Raw genomic sequence first — 21,351 nt, 5'->3', positions numbered from 1 at the left:
TGACGTGGATTTATTGTCCATTTAAACTGTATCCTTCAAAGATAAGGGCATTACTCATTACAAAAGAATTATTTTATCATAAGATGCAATATTCAAAATGACTGACGAAAGATAAAGGCGACATTTATTGTTTAAAATTCATAAGATGGACGTGCGATGAGCGATATAAACTTGGAGTCTATACTACATTCACTCTCGCGAGATTTTTTTTGAGACATTCGGAATAGGAAACGTACAACACAAAAATTCCTACCTCACACTATTAACTGCTAAAATCAACTCAAATCAACTTAATCTTTCATTAAAAAAAGAAGAATTATTAGAAATAGTGGGAGTATCTACTAATCTCATAACATTTTGTGAAGTTTATTTCTACAAAATATTTTTATTTTGTACAATAAATAATTTTCTCATTTGCTATCAATACATTATAATGGTTTAAATAAATAAATATTGATTGGTGTAAGGTTTATGTTATTTTTATGTCTGTTTACTATTAATAATATTGGATATGAGCAGGTGCGTTGGTTTTGTAGTAATTTCCAGTCACTTCTGACAACTGAATTTTTCAAAAAAGAAATTACTAACGTCTGTGTCAAAAAAAATCTCGCGAGAGCGAATGTAGTATATTAAAAAAATTGAAGTTGTTCTGAAGCTATTTCCTTGTGGCATTTTTATGATTCACTATTTAGATGGGAAATAAGCCACAATTAAATTGAAAACATAATTTTATTAACGTTTCGAATCCCAAATCGGGTTTCGTTGTCAAAATACAAAATAATGCTAAAATAAACAAAAATGTTGTTGCTAAGTAAAAAAATTCTTTTAATAATTTATTTAATCTGACTCATTTATATTGGCAATTCAGACTTATATTATACATTTTAAAGTAGAAGACTTTAAAACGATATCGCCAATATTTATGAGTTGCGTTCCTGGGACGACTTTACTAAAAGATAGTTCATTCGATTACATGAAATCAATCCCAACTCAAGAATATCCGTCACAAAAAATCATAGCATGTGATCTGTCTTTAAAAAGACAACCAAATGCAACGCTGACATTGAAAATTCTCTCGTTAGAGATTCCATAGTAAATCACGAGGGAAAACCAGGAAAAAACCTCTTGATACTATCCCGATATCGTAAGTATTTGGTCTTACATTTAATTTACTTTCAAAAAACTAATACCAAATTCTGACTTTAATATGTTTAAATTATAAATAATATTAATAATACATAGATATACAATAAGTAATACTAAAATATAAAATTTGATATGTTATTGACTTACTAATCGTGGTATTTTCTTTCTATTGACTACCTCTTTCAGTATGGGTAACCACATCCTACTGCATTCTACCCAGGAATTTTGAAACAATTGGTTTCATGTAGCATAATTAGAGCCGCTTCTTTGATTTTTCTCTTTTTACTATCTGATTCTTTCAGGACTATACTTGAATCTCTCCACTGAACTCTATGTTCATTATCCCATATTCATTATTATTATATAAAAGGACTATCCGAGAAACAATAGGAAATAAATTCAACATTTCATTCAAAACAACAAACACATTGAGATCTGATTAAAGGGCAAGATCCCATTGAGGGCAAGATTTGATTAAACTATATGCTCGAAATCTGCCTTTTATCCCTATAAATTACATTGAGATCTATTCTATCCAAAACTAAACCTAACAATGAACAAGAAAGAACAAAGAATTGCATTTATAAAATACCTTGTGAATGCGAACAATTTTATTTAGTTCAGTGGAGAGATTCAAGTATAGTCCTGAAAGAATCAGATAGTAAAAAGAGAAAAATCAAAGAAGCCGCTCTAATTATGCTAAATGAAACCAATTGTGTCGCAAATTCCTCGGTAGAATGCAGTAGGATGTGGTTACCCATACTGAAAGAGGAAGTCAAAAGAAAGAAAATACCACGATTAGTAAGTCAATAACATATCGAGTTCGTACAAATTTTATATTTTAGTATTACTTATTGTATATCTATGTATTATTAATATTATTTATAATTTAAACATATTAAAGTCAGAATTTGGTATTAGTTTTTTGAAAGTAAATTAAATGTAAGACCAAATACTTACGATGTCGGGATAGTATCACGAGGTTTTTTTCCTGGTTTTCCCTCTTGATTTACTATGGAATGTCTAACGCGAGAATTTTTACTGTCATCGTTGCATTTGGTTGTCTTTTTAAAGACAGATCACATGCTATGATTTTTTTGTGACGGATATTCTTAAGTTGGGATTGATTTCATGTAATCGAATGAACTATCTTTTATTAAAGTCGTCCTAGGAACGCAACTCATAAATATTGGCGATATTATTTTAAAGTTTTCTACTTTAAAATGTATAATATACGTCTGAATTGCCAATATAAATGAGTCAGATTAAATAAATTATTAGAAGATTTTTTTTACTTAGCAACAACATTTTTGTTTATTTTAGTAATATTTTGTATTTTGACAACGAAACCCGATTTGGGCTTCGAAACGTTAATAAAATTATTTTATCAATTTAATTGTGGCTTATTTCCCATCTAAATAGTTAATAAAAAAATTGAATATGTTAATCTCAACAGAATAACACAAAATTTCGGCAATTCGGCAATCTTTGGGTCATCACAGACCATTTATGAAGTACATAATATGTAGTAGAGTTAGTAAGACCTAAGTTTCCAAAAAGCAGTGTACTACTGAAGAAATATGTATTACATTTGTTACACCAACTGGATATAAATTAAAACATAATTTCACAATATCAACGTGAAAGTAGGAACTATAAAAAAATAAAGAAGTCCGGCACAGGACACATGACACAATTTTACACCCAAGTGGTTTGGTTATACATAATGCAATGAGTTTTATGCATGATAGAAATCAACCACAACTAAGAATAAAAAATCTTCTCTAAACATGTGGTTGGTTATTGAAGAAGAAACTGACTTCCTCGTGACAACCAGTGGAAAAGGATTGAAAACAAAAAGAAAACTCAAACAGAATGTGGTCCGCTTACTGGAAATAACAGTTTGGCTTATAATCGTCCACGTATCAATTAAATCATCGTATTCTCCCTGAGAAAAATGTTACCCTGAAATTATTTTAACGACGATCGTTACATAAAAATAGAAACAAAAAACTAAGCTTTCAATCTAATAGCACATAAAACAACATCAAAAAATGTTATTCTACATCCTACCAGATTGAAAACAATGGGAACCTTCTCTGGTAACACCTCCGAGGCTTCTACAATTTGCAAGCCATAACGGATGATGAGACTAAGGAAGATGAGGGAATTTTACAATTTATAATTCACGTCCCATCTGCTCAGCGCGGTAAAGTTGAAATGAAATTGAAAATGGTTATTCATTTTTAAAAATAGAAACGTTTATTGCCTTTATTAAGTGTGTACCTTGCATAATATGGAATATTATTTTCTTCTGCGTTGCTGTGTCATCGTTCCGCTTCTCCATCGTTTACTTTGTGGAACCGCATCCTCTTCAGCTACTTGATTTATATGCTACTGATCTCCTGGACGTCTTTTTCTCTATAATCTTGACTTTACAGTATAAGGAACATAGGCAATGCAGTCCTTATGAGATTTTTTAGTGAGGTGATGCCGATTTTATCAAAAAGAGTTTGTAATCGAACATTAGAGAGATTAACTTAAAACTGTTTTAGAAAGGCAATCATATGCGTTTAAGTTTATTTCATATACTATACTCATTACGCATATGAATCCCAAAATTGTAGATTGCCTTTCTAAAAGAGATTTAATTTAATCTCTAATGTTCGATTACAAATTCTTTTTGATAAAATCGTGATCACCACGCTAAAAACTCTCATAAGGACTGCCTATAGGACATTGTCTATGTTCTTTATACTGTAAAGTCAAGGTCGGACGGACTATAGGTACCATTCTGGAGATACTAGAGACACCGTACCTACGTACCTCCTTGCTCATTTGTTCCAAGGCAACTTTTGTACTATCCAGACATCGTTACAAAAGTGCTTCTATAACTATGCTAACTATGCTTGTATAACTTTTTTATGCGCATTTTCATCATTCGTATCCTCCGGAGGCGGTAATTCGAAAATCTAGATAATAAAACCCTAGTGCCCAGGTCAGTCCAACGAGTACTTCATTTGGCCGAATACTTAAAATGACAACGAAACCGTCACTGGGAACACATACATACACTACATACGACATGGGATTCCCGGATTAGAGTGTTCTCATATCCGAAAATTAAAGAAGTCACGCCTCGTGGAGAAAGTACATCCCTCTGACCCACAAAGCTACCCCATCACCCCCCAACGTAGACATAACAATTTTTTTTAACAATTTTACTTGTTAAATTTGAATGCTCTGAAAAATGGGACATCCGAGTGGCCTTTCTGCGGTGATGCCGATTTAATATGGGTGGCATTATGCGCCTTTCCTCCTTTATTTTACCTTTCTTTTTGTGAATCCTCGAGAGTTGCCTCTTCTCCAAATGTGTGCCAGTTCAGTGAGCCAGTGACATTGGTTTTTGACCTTGGTCACTGGCTCTACGCAGTAGGGTTTTGTATGTACCGGACGATCGACTGCCGATTTGGTGTTTGCTTTCCTCGCCAGCCGACTACCCGGATGGTCTGGTCGCCAAGCACGTGCTTAACGGTACGCGGTCTCAGTGCTCCGGAATCGCGGTTGCTTCATCTGGAGTACCTTGGGGGAAAAATTGTGGCCTCTTTTGGATGAACTAAAACTCCTGGAAAGAAATTTATTAAATGCTGTAAAGTAGTAGTGTTTAAAACCTGGGGGTTGTCTATAGTGCCCTTACATGCCTGGTGTAAGTGTTTTTGTATTTGCGTTTCTTTAATAAAACTATCCTTTTTTTCATAAAACTGACTATCCTATTTGATTAACAAACCTATTCCAACTACAGTAGAGCGTCGATTATCCGAACGTCGATCAACCGAACGACCGGTTATCCGAACTCCCGCCTCCCGCGCCCCGCACTCGAGTACTGAGCAAGCGTTAGTAACTAACTTAAAATATCTTCAATTTTCTTCAATTGTGTATCCAAAAATATGTTGTTGCAAAGACTGCACTTTTTTGTTTAATTGCTATTTGTCATTATCAAGGTATGTATAAACAAATATACAATTATGTAAATATGGTTTTTATTCACTTGTGGATAAATATGTATGACAATCTCAATATATTTCGATTATCCGAACAAATCGGTTTTCCGAACACCCATGTCCCCCAATTAGTTCGGATAATCGACGCTCTACTGTACTTCACTTGCCATGTCCAGTGCAATGCCAACCTATGTTGTTTCGTAATATGTAATAAAAACCTTTTCATGTTTTACTCTTCGTATTGATATCCGATACCTTACTAGTTGCCGGTCTGTTTTTGTCTTAGTCCATCAAGTTCCTTAAACTTTCATTCGGATGATTTCTTAGTTCGTTGAAAATTCAGTAAGTACTCTTTTATATTCATTTTATCTAGGCTGCTTACCTATTTGGTTTCTCATGTGGGAATGTTCACAGCCTCTCTTATAGTGTGGTTATGTGCTAGGTACTTAAATATTCTTCCTGTTGGTTTTATAGGTTTTGCCTCAAGCTACTGATCTATATGTTATGGCTGGTATGATAATGCTGTTAACCATTCTTAGCTTCGTTTTCAGGCCTAACTTGCTATAACTTTCAATACGACAATCACAATTTTTGTTAGAACAGTCTGAGGATGATGCGATGACGATGAATCATCATCTTTTTGTTGGAGAGTATTTTGTTTACTGCGCAGGTGCGTGGGCAATATGTGACGGTTTTTCGTTGTTTGGAATAAATCCTTCATAACCAATACATTAATAATACTTACTTATTATCCAACGTTTTTTATAGCAAATAAAATTACTTAGTGTATGTATTCTAAATAATTAGAGCTTTTATTTTAAAACATGTACCTTTTATAAAATTTATGTTTTATAATTTTAAACTATAAATTTTACAATTATAAAAGTTTAATGTAAAATTTTTCGTAGCAATTATATGTATTTTTTTTATTTTTTATTATACACAGTATCCGCTTCTGCACCTGACCAAAAACAAAATATGGGAAGCACCATTTCTTCCTTATTTTTTCTAGTGGCATAACTCTCAGACCTCAAGTATTCTATGGAGCTACCGATTGCCGCTATATTCGAACTGTGGGTCTCCCCGCAATAGGATTTTCACCGATTAATAACACGCCAATATTAGCCCACGACAACGATGAGTTCCTAAACACTGCAACTTTTCTAAAAGGCATTGATTATTACCAGAAGATTTTAGAAAAAATTGCTAATCTTGCCGGATATTTCAAGAAGAATGAAAAACGTCTGAAAATGTGATTTTCTAGTAATTTTTACAGAGCTATTAGGTATGAAAAAGTTTTTTTTTGTATATTCAAGTAGTTTACAACATGTTTACATTGGTGCATGTTTTTAATTACTGGTTGATCTATTATTGTGCATGTTTTGGTATAAGTACTTACATTTTGAAACTAATGTATGCAGAAAAAAAACATTTTTTTATATACGTTTTGGTTGAATCAAATAAAGAGAGAATTTTTAAAAACATTAGGAATATGAACTATACGACATTATGATCCAGATATACGACATTATGATCCAGAATCCAGATATCCTTTTAATTTTTTAATATAATGTAGTGGTTTTATATTGTATCCTATATTTTTCTTCCAAATTATTTTTATTTTGTCTCTGCTGTTTTCGTTACTTGTTAATTTGTTGGTGAGTTCTATGTAGTTAATAGTAAGTAGCTCCTTCTATGTAATTCCTCTAAGAAAATTTAACCCTGCATTGGTGCCTGTGTGAAACTTATGTGCTTGGTGTAGTGGTGTCTGACATACCCCATGGCACAATACATCTCACACTCGTTGTCATTTTATTGTAATCGTAAATGTGAGTTTGCTTATATTTTTGTCATCAGTTCAGGCATCAGTTTTGTTGTCAGCGAAGAACTCCAACCTCGAATAAATATAATTGATATACAGTTTCGATAAAATGGTTTCGAAGTTATTCCACAAAAATTAGGGAAACCCATGACTTTCGTATATTTTTCATATACAGTCCGTCTAATATACTTACCGTTGCACGTCATTATCTACATCAGAGATCTAAGTTGACATTGTTGCCCAATTACAAAAAATTCTTGAATTCATTTTAAATCAAATATATCACATAATTTTTGCGAACTGGATTTAACAACAAAGCAAATTAATATTCAATGTAAATAAATAAAAACATTAGAAATAGAAAACAAGAATTAAGCTATAATCTTACGTTAAACTAAATAATAAAAACAATAAATACATATAATAAAACAAATATTTATAGTAAAGAATAAAAACAAACCTGAAGTGTCAATACCGCAACTGTCAAATAAATGTTACCAATTTATGCCAAAACGTCACCTTCGTTCGATTACAGTTACAGTGTGTTCCGAATAAATGTGCTTCATAAAAACGCTTCATAATCCATTTATACAAATTAAATGAAACATATTATTGTATATTTCTTTAAGTTAACATTAATAAAAATCTTCAAATATTATTTCTAAGCTTATATAATAAAATATGTCTAGTAGCTGTAATTCCAGTGTACTCGGCAAATGATTCTAAAAAAGAAGACACCTACCGCCTAAATATTTCGTGTTGGTATCATGTGACGTGACGGGCTATGACGCGGATGACGTGCAACGGTAAGTATATTAGACGGAGTATATTTAATTTTTAAACATCAAATATTAATCTACGAGGCCGGTCCCATAAGTACTGAGCCCACAAAAGAAAAGTGCAAGTTTTGGAAAAGTGATGATTTATTTCTCAACAAGTTTCCGTTTATCTCGATACACTTGATCCAGCGAAGCTCCAACCAATTTTAACTTCTCTGAAAAATACGTCTTCTTGAAGCTTGCAAAGTACGCTTCCGTGGCGGTGATGACATCGTAATTCGACTCGAATTTTTTCCCAGCGAGTGGCTTTTTCAAGTTAGGAAAAGAAGTCGCGTGGAACCAAATCTGGAGAATACGGTGGAGGGGCAGCAGTTCGTAGACCAATTTGGCGCGGTGGCAATGGAGGGAGGTGTGAGCCGGTATGTTTTTATGGGTGACAGAGCAATTTTTATTGCCCTAATAATTCGGCATAATAGAGCTCTGTGACCATCTTGCGCTTCTCCAGGTAGTTGATGCAGATTGTAGATTATACCTTGTGAATCTCAGAAAATGGTGGCCGCCTCCTTTCCGGCCGATGGGAGCACGCTCGCCGGAAGTCCATTGTTTTGACTGTTCCTTGGTCTCTTGTGTGTAATAGTGGATCAATGTTTCGTAGGTAGGTATATCCGAAGCTAGGTGCTAGTTATATCCGGAGCGCGTAGGCCAGGATATGACCTATTTGTATTTTCATTGTAGCTTTCTTATAAATATTATGTATGAGCATTCTGTATCGAGAATCTATCCTGCAGTTGTTCATAGCTTTGCCCAAAGTTCTATGGAGTCGAATGCCTTTTCATAATCAACGAAGCCAATGTATAAGTTCAAGTGATATTCATTGGCTTTCTCTATTAGCGTTCTGACTGTAAGAAGATGATCCGCTGTACTGTAACCCTTTCGGAATCCTGCCTGCTCTACCGGTTGATAGCTATCAAGCTTCGAGGATAGCCTATTAGTTATTACTCTTATAAACAGTTAGTTCTTCAGATCTCCCCTGTCTCCTTTTTTGAAGAGAATTATTGTCAAGCTTTCTTTCCAATCATCTGGGACTTCTCCTTTGTGAAGGCATTCGTTGAAAAGATTTTTCAATTCTTCGAGAATAATTTCTTTCCCCTCCTTTAACATTTCGGCAAGTATTCCATCTGGGCCCGGAGCCTTATTGTTCTTTAGTTGTGCCATAGCTTGTTTTATTTCGAAGGATTCTATATTAGGGAGTACTTCTGAGTTCACATTTATTATCTTTTTCTTAAGATTTTCCTTTGCTGTGTTATCTGGGTCTTTGTTTGAGAAATATAAATCACGGTAAAATGTTTGTGTAACTTTTAGGATTTTGTTCTTTTCTCTTGTTTCTTTTCCATCTTTATCTTTTAATGAGATTATTAGAGGCTTTCCTATGTTTGGTCTTACGCATTTTAGGCCTCGATTCTTTTCTATAATTTTTTCTACCTTGTTTTCATTGTAGATCCTTAAGTCTTCCTTTACTCCCTTCTTTATTTGTTTATTCAATTCTTTGAAACCGTCGGTGTTTCGCTTTCCTTCGCTTAGAAATAGGCGTCTCTTTTCCATCAACCGTTTTGTTCCAACGCTTATTTTGTCTTCTTTACTTTTCGTTTTCTTTGCCACAGTCAGGCCTGCTTTCAAGAGCTTTCGTTGCATTTCTCTATTAATTGTGTTCATGTCGGTATTTTCTTGTTGATAATATCCTACAAATTCTTCTCTTAAGACTTCTCTGTACTCATCTCCCTTCTGTCGGATTTGAGATGCCTGCTGTGTCATATATCTGATGCACCTTCAATCGGCGGTCTGCCAATACGAGATCGTAGATTTCTTGCCACGATATCGTTCATTGTAGCCGTTTTCAGGCATTTGGGTGTGATTCATCAAAAACCGGCATATGCGACCACGTTGAAACTCAAAACCAACTTTTGACGGTCACCATCGATAGAGAAGAGTCACCTGTACAGCACCCAAGCGCTCTTTGATGCACGATTTTTCTTCCTAAAACCAGAATCTAATCATCGACAATATTGTTCTTTTTTCATTTTTCTAAAATTCGCGGACATACCCACTTCCACACGAGGTCAAAAAAAACTACGAGTCCGATACGGCTGAAATTTTGACAGCTGTCTAGGACTAGGATAATGTACTGCAGGATAGTGAATTTCCCTTGCGATAGAGGCGCCATCTTGCGGTGAGGCTAAGTGCTTATCGGATCTCCGTCGTATTTTACTTGATTTATTATCGATGTATACATTATACACCATTAGAGCCTCCATCAATTCAAGAAGTACGGGATGGAATAAAACACCTAAAAAATAATAAATCTCCAGGAAGTGATGGTATATCCACGGAACTTATTAAATATGCAGGCGCTACTCTGACTAATCAAATATATAACATAATACTGAGAGCCTGGAATGAGGAACAAATCCCGAAAGAGTGGTGTATTGGAATCGTTTGCCCGCTACACAAAAAGGGTGATCAATTGGAATGTAGAAACTATAGGGGAATAACCCTCCTTAATACAGCTTACAAAATATTTTTGAGTATCTTATATGGTCGCCTAAGTGCACATTTAGAGGAGCTATTTGGAGAATATCAAAGTGGTTTTAGACCGGGTCGATCAACAACAGACCAGATCTTTGTGCTAAGGCAAATACTGGAAAAAACCAATGAATTCAATATCGACACATATGTAACATCTTTTCGTAGATTTTAAATCGGCCTATGATAGTGTGCTAAGAAATAAATTGTATGAAGCCATGGATGAATTCCACATCCCTGATAAACTGATAAGATTGGTTAAGGCTACAATGCGTAAAGTCGTTTGCAAAGTCGAAATACAGGGCGAACAATCACAGGCGTTTGAAACGAATGTTGGGCTGCGACAGGGAGATGCGCTGGCGTGTCTCCTCTTCAACATAGCTCTGGAAAAGGCGGTCAGAGATGCACGAATAGACAACAGAGGAAATATTTTTAATAAATCATCCCAAATTTTGGCATATGCAGATGACGTGGACCTAGTTGCCCGCAAAACACGCAAACTAGAAGAAATGTATACCACCTATTCAAATGCCTCAAAAAATATGGGCCTGAAAGTAAACGAGGAGAAAACTAAGATGTTGGCATAAACACCCAACAATAGAAACAGAAACATCGGTCACCAATTCACTGTTGATAACTCTACCTTTGAAGTGGTGGACAAATTCACATACTTAGGCTCCCTGATCACCAACGAGAACGTCATGACGGAAGAAATCAAGCGAAGGATAATTCTAGCGAACAAATGCTATTTTGGACTGAGTAGACATATGAGAAGCAGAAACTTAAGCCAAAAAACAAAAATAACGATATACAAAACCCTTATACAACCAGTGTTGACATATGGATCGGAGACTTGGACCATCTCCAAGGCAGATGAAAACCTTCTGCTTATATTTGAACGAAGGATCCTGAGAGTAATATTCGGTGGCATCTGTGAAAATGGTAGTTGGAGGAGGAGGTACAACTACGAGGTATACCACAGATATAAACATATTTGGTGGTAAAGACGTAGTATCTCTTATAAGAATAGGAAGACTAAGATGGGCAGGACATCTAGCAAGATCACAACATAACAACCCTCCTAGAAGAATTCTTATGTCACAACCTGTGGGAAGTTGAAATAGGGGTAAGCCAAAACTTAGATGGAAGGATGGTGTAGATGAGGATGGGAGAAAAATAGGCGCAGCAAACTGGCAACGGTTGGAAATTGATAGGACTGACTGGCGTAATAGACTTAAGAAGGTCGAGGCTCTTTCATAGGGCTGTAGCACCATTGATGATGATGATTATCGATGTATAACTTTATTTAAAATACCTGTTACTTTGCCTTGCCTTGCATTACGCCTTGTTTATTATCAGAGTGCTTAATTTTCTTTAATTGTCAGGCAGAGACGTGATAACATATCAACAAAATTTGAATGCATGCAAAGTAATTATTTTTAGTCATAGAGTTGAGAAAGATTAAAATAAAAAAAATAAAGTCTGCTATAAAAATAGTATGTATATAGGCATATTATGTAGGAATAGTACGTATACAGGAATAGTATATAGGGATATTTCTATAACGGGCAAATGACTGTTGGTCTCACATTTATTAGTGCATGAAGGCAATGCATGATAACTTATGTAGTAATTTATAATGCATTATAGTGGTAAGTGCAAGATAGTAATTATGAGAACGTTTATGGGATTGTCAAATGTGTTTAAAGGTGTATTATTAGATATTATTATCATACATAATTATATTTGCCAAGTTTTGATAAATTGTTGTATCTATTTATCGAATATATCTAATTTTCAGTTATAAGTGTTTTCAGTTTTCAGTGCAAAGATAGAAAAAGAGGCGTTTTGATAATATACAAGCTGTACCTCAATTTAAAAATAATTTAAACAATTTTACTAAATTTTACTAAAGACGGAATAAAAAAATAGGAATACATTTATAATTGGAAGACCATCAATAAATATAATAAGTCATTTTTTTGATGGAATGTCCTATATTTTTTTAATCATTTTGCACGGTGAATATACATAACATAAGATTAAAGAATCGATATCTTGAAGATATTAAGAAAATATAATTTTTTTTTTCAAAGAAGTTAAGGAGATACAAGATACATTTTGCAACGTTACATTTATAGAAAGAAAAAGTTTATTGTTAATTGATCGTGTCTAGGTTACGTGTCGGATCGTGTCTAGGGTGCTTGGAGGCGGATGCTGGGGGAAGCAAGGTTCGACTTGGGCTGTAGCTCTATTGGAAACAGAGGAAACATGTCACATATTAGCTTTTAATCACCGTTCTAGTTAAAACAAAGAACATTGTAAACAAAATAAAATTCTCGTAAGAAATAAGAATTTCTCACCATAAAATGAAATTTATTATTAAAAAAATTATTGAGTTGTTTCTTTAACTACCCAACTGAATAATGGTTCAACAACTGTTTCAAACCAAACCATGATAAATGAATCCCCACTTGTTTTCCAGTATGACGGCGTTTTGACCCCAAAACTTCGATATTCTTCAGTATTGGCTCTTCTATATTTTGTGTTGTTTCATGAAGATGACAATACTGTTTGATGAGGAAAAATAATTTGTAGTCGTAATATCAGCAGAATTATGTGTAGAACAATCATTCTGCAAATTCTGCAATCTTTCAATAAAAAATGAACCAACATTTTTAGACCAATGATTCCACATTACAAATTGAATTTCTGGGGAAACTGTATTCTTATGGGAATATCTAAATCCTGATTCTACGTAAACCAATATATTATATTATGTTATTCTCATTTTGTTCGGCTTTTATGAAAAAGATTTTCCGCCCGTAAATAAAATTTTCTTCAATCACATAAAGAGCATTGGTAGAATAAGAATGTGCTCATGCTCATTACGATAGAGTAGATTAAAATTAACTTTGTATAATATACTTCATAAAACTATTAACAAATAGATTTTTATAATTGTTTCTAGCCATACAAGCGTTTCCTCAATGGAATATGCATCTTATTTAGATACTAATTTTTTATATTAGTAGATTCTGCTCGTATCACTAAACTATCCTATCATATAGGCCTGGATCCCGCGTACCAAAAAAAGTTTATTAATAGCAAGGTAAAAATTTGTTAATAGCTAAATGGCTTGATTACACGTAACGAGTACAATGACAATGGCGAGACAGCAAACTGTTACTACGCCGAGACAGTGGTGAGGGCGAGAGATGGTTTATACGTATTTGGCAATTTTTTAATTTGGAGGCGAGTCAGTTCAGTTTCGATTCACAAAAACAAGGAGTAGTGTACTTATGGATCGTAAAGCTAACATTAAAAATATATCATACGTCTTATATTACTGCTTATACAAGAATTGACGGATATACTATGAGAAGGAGATAAGCGTCTTTAAACTATTATAGACAATGGATTTTAAGAAGACCAAATCTCGCTGCTCCCAATTTCCTCGATTCATTGATTTTTCTTGTCTATACAGTCGAACACGCTTATTAGAATACCGGTTATAGAAATATCCCGGTTTAAGGAATATAAATTTGAGGTACAGAAACGGTTTTACTAGCCACTAATGATCGGTTATTAGAATATCCCGGTTATAGGAATACTTTTGCTTGGCACGAATACTATTCCAATAAGCGGGTTCGACGGTATATCGAATTTAAATTTTTTATTTTATTTGACTTCTTTAGTTTTAAAACCAGTTCAGTTTTATTTATTTCTTCTACAATCGATATGTTACCGTTAAAACCCGATTTCAGTTAAAACCCGAATTTACTAGGAAAAACTAGTTTTAACTATGCGCTTTAGACAATTCTAGTTTTAGCTAGTCAAAACTAGATTTGACTGCTACATTCAGTTAAAACTAGAAATCCCTAACGGATTTCATTTAGAGTAGTTTATGCTAGTTCAAAATAGCTTTTTTGGAATTACTGGTGAATACCAGTTAAAATTGTTGCAAGAGACAAGTATGTATTACGGCTTGTTCGGGGTAGTGTTAATGACGAAGGCGGCCGGTCGGTAGCAAAATAGTGTGTGAAACTGTTGATTGTTTTGCATCGTTTTTACTGGTTATTATTACACCACTATGTATTATTCACCATTAGTGATAATATCGAAGATCGGATTGAGAGCAGAGATATAAGAACGTGAAAAGAACGTGTTTTGGAAATGATTTTACAATGGAAGAGACAGAGAAGAAAGAAAGTCACTACAATGTTGTGAGCAAAAGCATATATAATAAATTAATGGTCGAAGTACAAGATGCGGAACTGTCTGCCAAGAAGACACCATTACAAATTCGAAGACTAAAATGATTTAGAATTGTTGAAGTTGGCGAAAAAAAAAAGTTAGCTTCTAAAATTGATTAATCAAATATGTACCTGTCGAAAATATTTCACATAGCTGTTCACGTGGGTTCAAAATGGTTTGACTCAGCCCTGTTGTCTTTTTAAAATAAAAAAGAATTTAGATGTAATTTATTCAATTTATGGGGTTGTTATACCCGATATCTGTGGCTTTTGCCCAGGATCTATATCTATGTTTATTATTGTGTCGTTTAGCAATTGCTCTTCTATGAAGGTTTTATAAGAGGACGAAGCTCTAATGATGGCACGTTATGTGTTGAAAGTACTTAGCCTATGATAAAATATTTTTTACACACTATCAATTTTTTTGAGAACATACACTCGTTTGCCGGTTTGACTTACTTAGAAGTGTGTACAAGTCTTACAGTCTTTTCCAATTCGAAAATATTTTTGGCATAATTGAAGCAGCCCATCTTGCTATTTTTCATGGAAATCAGGATAGGTTGAAGACTGAAACCGCCAGGAAATAGGCAAATATAACTTTTTATTGATATGATCAATATTTTTATAACAATGTGTGAAACTTGCCAACGGAAGAAGAGTAAATATAATAACGAAGAGAGGTCTTGTGTCCAAACCTATATTGCATTCAGAAATGAATAGTCGCTGTCAGATAGATTTGACCGACATGCAATCACAAGAAAATCGCATATAAACTACTCTAAATGAAATCCGTTCGCGATTTCTAGTTTTAACTGAATTTAGCAATCAAATCTAGTTTTGACTAGTTAAAACTAGAATTGTCTAAAGCGCTTAGTTAAAACTAGTTGTTCCTAGTAAATTCGGGTTTTAACTGAAATCGGGTTTTAACGGTAACAGATACATATGCTGCATCACGTTTTTGTTTATTTTTATACTCAAAAGATTTGAAATTTGATAAGCACGAGTGTGACTTATCTATATAATTGAACTAAACTTTATTGTCCTATCTGAGTTCAATTTGTTAGCTATTTTTGAGAATCACAAATCATATTGATTAACATAAGTCGTCTCTTCTGATGAAGTAGTAATATGTACAATTATACAGCGAGTGTTGTTTACACGTACCTAGTGGATTGGCGAGTATACGATTGAAGGGTGGGAGGTCGAAGACTCGGCCTAGTAAATAGAACAAGGTCCGAGTAACTGTCTCGCCATATGACCGGGTCGAGTGCTCGGCCAAGTACTCGTTAGTATGTTTATACGAAACGAGCACTCGGCCGAGAACACTGTCTCGCTACAATACTCGTTACGTGTAATCAAGGTCTAACAGTGTCTAGTCGGACAAACTTTGAAGTACGGGAACACTGGAAGTTTTAATTGTGGAACAGGTTACAGGTTTCGAACGTCAGACTACAAAAACGTCCCATGTATTTTGTCTTACAGAACTTCCAATTGATTTGTTACCCTTTCATTAAACACTCAAGCAAAAATCAAACTGCTATTAATTTATCATCAACATAATTCCAGTCATTTGACATGTTCTACGTGTTGGACTTATTAAAATGCCCAACATGTTTGTCGGACAAACATTTTTTCATATATTATATAAAGTTTGCTACTGAATAATCTTAAACACAACCTGCTAGTTTTCACAATTATTAAATTGTCAGAATGACAAGTTCCACAATTAAAATCACGTTCCACAATTAAAACTTCCCATGTTCCAGTGTTCCCATCCATCAAAGTTTGTCCGACTAGACACCGTTAAGCTATTATAAAAAAAATGACAAATTTTCAGCTTGCTATTAATAAACTTTTTTTGGTACGCTGGATCCAGGCCTAATATTATGTCTCCGATATTTTATGGAGACTAACTAATAAATATTAATTATACAACTACAGTAGACATTAGGTAATATAATGAATTAATAATTTTGTTTTCCAGAGGAATGAGACTGGTTCCCTTAGTTTGTCCAGCGAAGTCAGATATGACCTTTGTGCGAGATTTGGGAATCCCTGCTATTGGATTCTCGCCTATGAGTAACACGGAACCTTTATTGCATCGTTTTAATGAGCATCTACACCGAGACACGTTTTTGAAGGGTATTAATATATATTGCCACTTAATACAAGCTTTGGCCAAATGCAAATGAACATTCCGCTAGGTCGGAATATTTTCTTATACAATTTTAAATGTGTAGGCTTACACTATTGATATACATTTATGCCAACGATAGATGTTTTGATCTTCACCAAAGGTGCTAGTCAGAGTTGGTGGTCAACTTAACCTATTTATATGAAACAACGTCCTCAAAAACTTGGGAATTGACTATGAACTTTGAACACATCAACTGCTGCTACTTTAAATTTTAGGGTGACTAGTTATGTTCACATGTGTTAACTTCTCATTCTAACATTTTTTCTTACGCCTGTACTACAACTGTTCTTTTAACCTTTTTTTCAGTTTTCTAATATTTTGTGAAACGTTTGGTTCTTCATATTTTTTCTTGTAGAAAATATGCAGATGACTTTGCTATAAGATGCAGATTTGCAGAAATATTTCTAGAAGTGTCCTCTTAGATTCACATAAATGCTTGTTTGAATGTGTGATATCTGATTTTATAATCTTGTATATTTTGATATGCTGATATGTACTATTTTCATTTTAAGTAATTAGGGTCCGGTATTAACAGCACTCAGACGGCCATCTTATGTTTTATATGCAGTTCTGTTACGTGCTCTAAGTCAGTGCTAAGTAGTCGCATGAAAATAATTTACAGTATGCAGCAGGGTTATGAATTCACGCCGTCAGTTTTTTGGAAACCTAACTCTTCTTCTTTTTCTTCATTAAAAATCTGTTTTTTGGTTTCTCATTTGGAAGTGTATTTCGTGAGATATTAGACCGTTTCTATAATTTACCTATGGGATCAGGATAAATCGTTTTTCCCAATTTTAGCGCCATCTATCCATAGTTCGAAAAAATGTCTTGAATAAAAGTTGACTACTTTTACGTAAAGAATCCAAATTTGCAAGAAAAACTGGGGGTTTCTATTTGAGATTTTAAAGTTACCCCCCACCCCACCTCCAGGGGATGTAATGGGGATTGGTGTTCGGTGTCATTGGATAGATTTTTGAAAATGGTTGAACACGTATTTTTCAGTTTTTTGATCCGATCTTTAGTTCGCGAAACATTCGACCGTTCCGCTACTTTTGGGACACCCTATATAAGCTGTTCTTATAGTACTGGTACTAGTTCATTATTTTCTGGAACATAGAAAAGATGTGTTTAATATGATCACTCATGCCGCTCATGGGTAATCTTTCATTTTTCCTACTATACAGGGTGTTTCATTAATAATTGTCCATATAGTAACTGGAGAAACCTTAGCACAAAATACGAAGATTTAACGTAAAACTCTTAAATAAAATGTGGTCCCTTACTGAGTTACAGGGTGTTTTATCTAAAAATTTAAAAATTATTTTTGCCCAGCATTTTAAAACTATTCGACGTATCCTTTTCATACTTGGCAGAAAGTGCGACTACTATACACCCTACTAAATTATGATAAACAAACGTTTCTAGCTACTACCAGAGGCGTACGACAGGGGATAGTGAATGGTTGACCCTTCTCAAATTCTACGCCACTGGAGAAATTACTATTTTAGTGCCCTTTTTAGATTCTCCAATACTTTCTATGTAAATAATATACTCTTCTTTGGTAACGATAAAGTTATTAGTTTTCGAGATATTTGAAGTTAAATATGAAACGGCACAGTTATTTTGATTAATTTATGATATGATTCATATATGATTAAAATTTAAAAATTATTTTTGTACCTAGTACTTTAAAACTATTTGGCGTATCCTTATCATACTTGGCAGAAAGTGTAGGTACTGTACACCCTACTAAATTAAGATAAATAAACGTTTCTAGCTACTACCAGAGGCGTACGATGGGGGATAGTGGCTGGTTGACCCTTCCCAAATTCTACGCCACTGACGAAATTGCTATTTTAGTGTAATTTTTTGATTTTTCAGTACTTATTATTTAAATAATATATTCTTCATTCGGAACGATAAAATGATTAGTTTTCGAGATACTTGAAATTAAAAATGAAGCGACACAATACATTAATCAAAATAACCGTGTCGTTTCATTTTTAACTTCAAAGATCTCAAAAACTAATGACTTTATCGTTACGAATGAAGAGTATATTATTTTTAGAGAAAGTATTGGAGAATCCAATAATTGAACTAAAATAGCAATTCCGCCAGTGGCGTAGAATTTGGAAAGGGTCAACCATTCACTTTTCCCCATTGTACGCCTCTGGTAATAGTCAGAAACATTTGTTTAACATAATTTAGCAGTTTGTACAGTACCTATACTTCCTGCCCAGTATGAAAAGGATACGTCGAATAGTTTTAAAATGCTGAGCAAAAATAATTTTTAAATTTTTAGATAAAACACCCTGTAACTCAGTAAGGAACCACATTTTATTTAAGAGTTTTACGTTAAATCTTTGTATTTTGAGCTAAGGTTTCTCCAGTTACTATATGGACAATTATTAATCAAACACCCTGTATGTATTATACACTTCAACAATTTCGATCTAACTTCCATCTAAGTCGATTGTGTTATTTTCATTTGTCATCACTTTTGTTTTATGTAATAAACCGATTTTCGCAGATTCTTGAAGCTGTAGGCATATACTTCATTCACAGAACGTTGTTTGTAAGGTTTGACGTAAGACCTTTTTCTAATTTTATTTGCAGGCTTTAAAACTGATCTCCTTATTTTGGTGCCTATTCCTTTCGAATATTGGTGATCATTCTGGCTCTTGAAAAAACTGATCTAAAACTCTGAAATGTTTCTGAGGAGCTTTAAATAATGTGCCATGGCAATAGGTTGGGAAGTTTAAATTTTTTAGGTTCAAGACGGACGTAACGTAAAAAATGACGGCGTGACGTTGCACATTCGAAGCCTACAGCGGTTTTTGCCGCAATCTCATAATGGTGGCCCATTTATAAAAAATGAAATGGATATCAAGCTTTTAATTTAAAATGACCATTAACTCTTTCCGTATCCAAAATAAAAGTTAAAATAAAAATTTAAATCAGCTTATTATGGTGTTTTCTTTTTTTATATAACCTTATAGAGCATGTTCGTTATTTTTTATAGTATTTTGCAAATAAATAAGTTTAAAAATCTTAAAATGTATTTCTCATTCGAAAGATGTACGTACCTACACATTAGAAAAAATTAGGAATACTGGGATAAACAAAGACGGGGACATGGATGTCAGAATAATAAAGTTTGAAGGAATTACTGTACAATACATTGCAAGTATATCATTAAACAGTAACTACTGAAGTGTACTATTAGTAGTAGTTACCATAGACTGAAATAGTGACAAGAATGAAAGCAAATACACTGGGGTGCAAAATTAACCGGACACCTTAACAATGTGTCATTTTTGATGTCTCTAATTTCTTAAAGCGGTTGTCCGATTTAAGTGATTTTTTTAATATATTACAGCCTTATTCTTTAGCAATATCGCTGTAATAGTATTGTTGCTGAACAGTTAAAGTTTCATTGTATACCGGGTGTATCAATCAAACTGTGTTTTTTTCTCAAAGTTCGCATCACCCTGTGGAATATTCTAGCATTTATAAAATACTAACTATAGCCTCATGTTTTATCAATATTTTGTTTTTTGATTCATTCGCTTAAAAATTAGGTACTTTAACAAAGCCATGTTTTTCATCAATACAGCGTGTTTTTAATTAATAATTGGCAAACTTTAAGGGGTAATTATGCATGAAAAAATAATGACAGTTTGCTTTATCAACGATATTATGTCTGCAAATGCTTCGTTTCTGAGATAGGGGGTGTTGAAAGTTTTCTTACAAACTGATGATTTATTTATTGCTTTAAAACCGGTTGAGATATGCAAATGAAATTTGGTGGGTTTTAAGAAGTAGTTATTGCACATTTTTTGACACATAAGTAAGAATTTAATATTCACCATTGGCGCGCATACGGGTAATATTAGGGCTTATATTACCCGTATGCGCGCCAATGGTGAATATTAAATTCTTACGTGTATGTCAACAAATGTACAATAACTACGTCTTAACACCCACCAAATTTCATTTGCATATCTCAACTGGTTTTTAAGCAATAAATAAATGGTCAGTTTGTAAGAAAAATTTCAACACCTATCTCAGAAATTAAGCATTTGCGGACATAGATTTATAAAGCAAACTGTCATTATTTTTTCATGTAGAATTACCCCTTAAAGTTTGTCGCACTTATTTAGAAACATCCTGTATTGATAAAGAACATGGCTAGTTGTTAACTTGCCTAACTTTTTTATAATCCTACTTAAGCGAATGAATCAAAAAACAGAATGTTGCGAAAACATAAGGCTATACATAATTGGGTTTTAATTTGAGTATTTTATAAATGCTAGAATATGCCACAGGGTGATGCGAAGTTTAAGAAAAAACCCGTTGGTACACCCGGTATGCAATGAAAATTTACCTGTTCAGTCACAATATTATTACAGCGATATTGATAAGGAATAAGGCTATAACATATTAAAAAATCACTTAAATCGGACAACAGGTTTAGGAAATTCGAGACATAAAAAATGACCCATTTTTAAGGAGTCCGGTTAATTTTGCACCCCAGTGTATGTTTATAATCCATGAATCTTTTTAGTCA

General features: G+C 33.7%; 1 protein-coding gene across 3 annotated transcripts in view; it reads left to right on the top strand.

Moving 5' to 3' along the window:
• LOC114336237 (aminoacylase-1) overlaps window positions 1-19,746 on the top strand; it is a 128,674-nt gene extending 108,928 nt beyond the window's left edge. Inside the window, exons 7-8 of one of the 3 annotated variants that reach the window (XM_028286562.2) lie at window positions 6,160-6,432; window positions 16,569-19,746. In XM_028286562.2, coding sequence (XP_028142363.1) covers window positions 6,160-6,403 — 244 coding nt within the window. In that variant the 3' untranslated portion in view covers window positions 6,404-6,432; window positions 16,569-19,746. Of the gene's footprint in view, window positions 1-6,093; window positions 6,433-16,568 lie in introns of those variants that run through there. The other 2 variants (XM_028286564.2, XM_028286566.2) reach the window with 2 other exon arrangements.
• Window positions 19,747-21,351: the final 1,605 nt, after the last annotated feature.

Source organism: Diabrotica virgifera, chromosome 2 (assembly GCF_917563875.1).
Source record: "Diabrotica virgifera virgifera chromosome 2, PGI_DIABVI_V3a".
Classification (NCBI taxonomy): Eukaryota; Metazoa; Arthropoda; class Insecta; order Coleoptera; family Chrysomelidae; genus Diabrotica; species Diabrotica virgifera.
The sequence above is the reverse complement of the archived record's forward strand: the minus strand, read 5'-3'. Positions and strand labels throughout refer to the sequence as shown.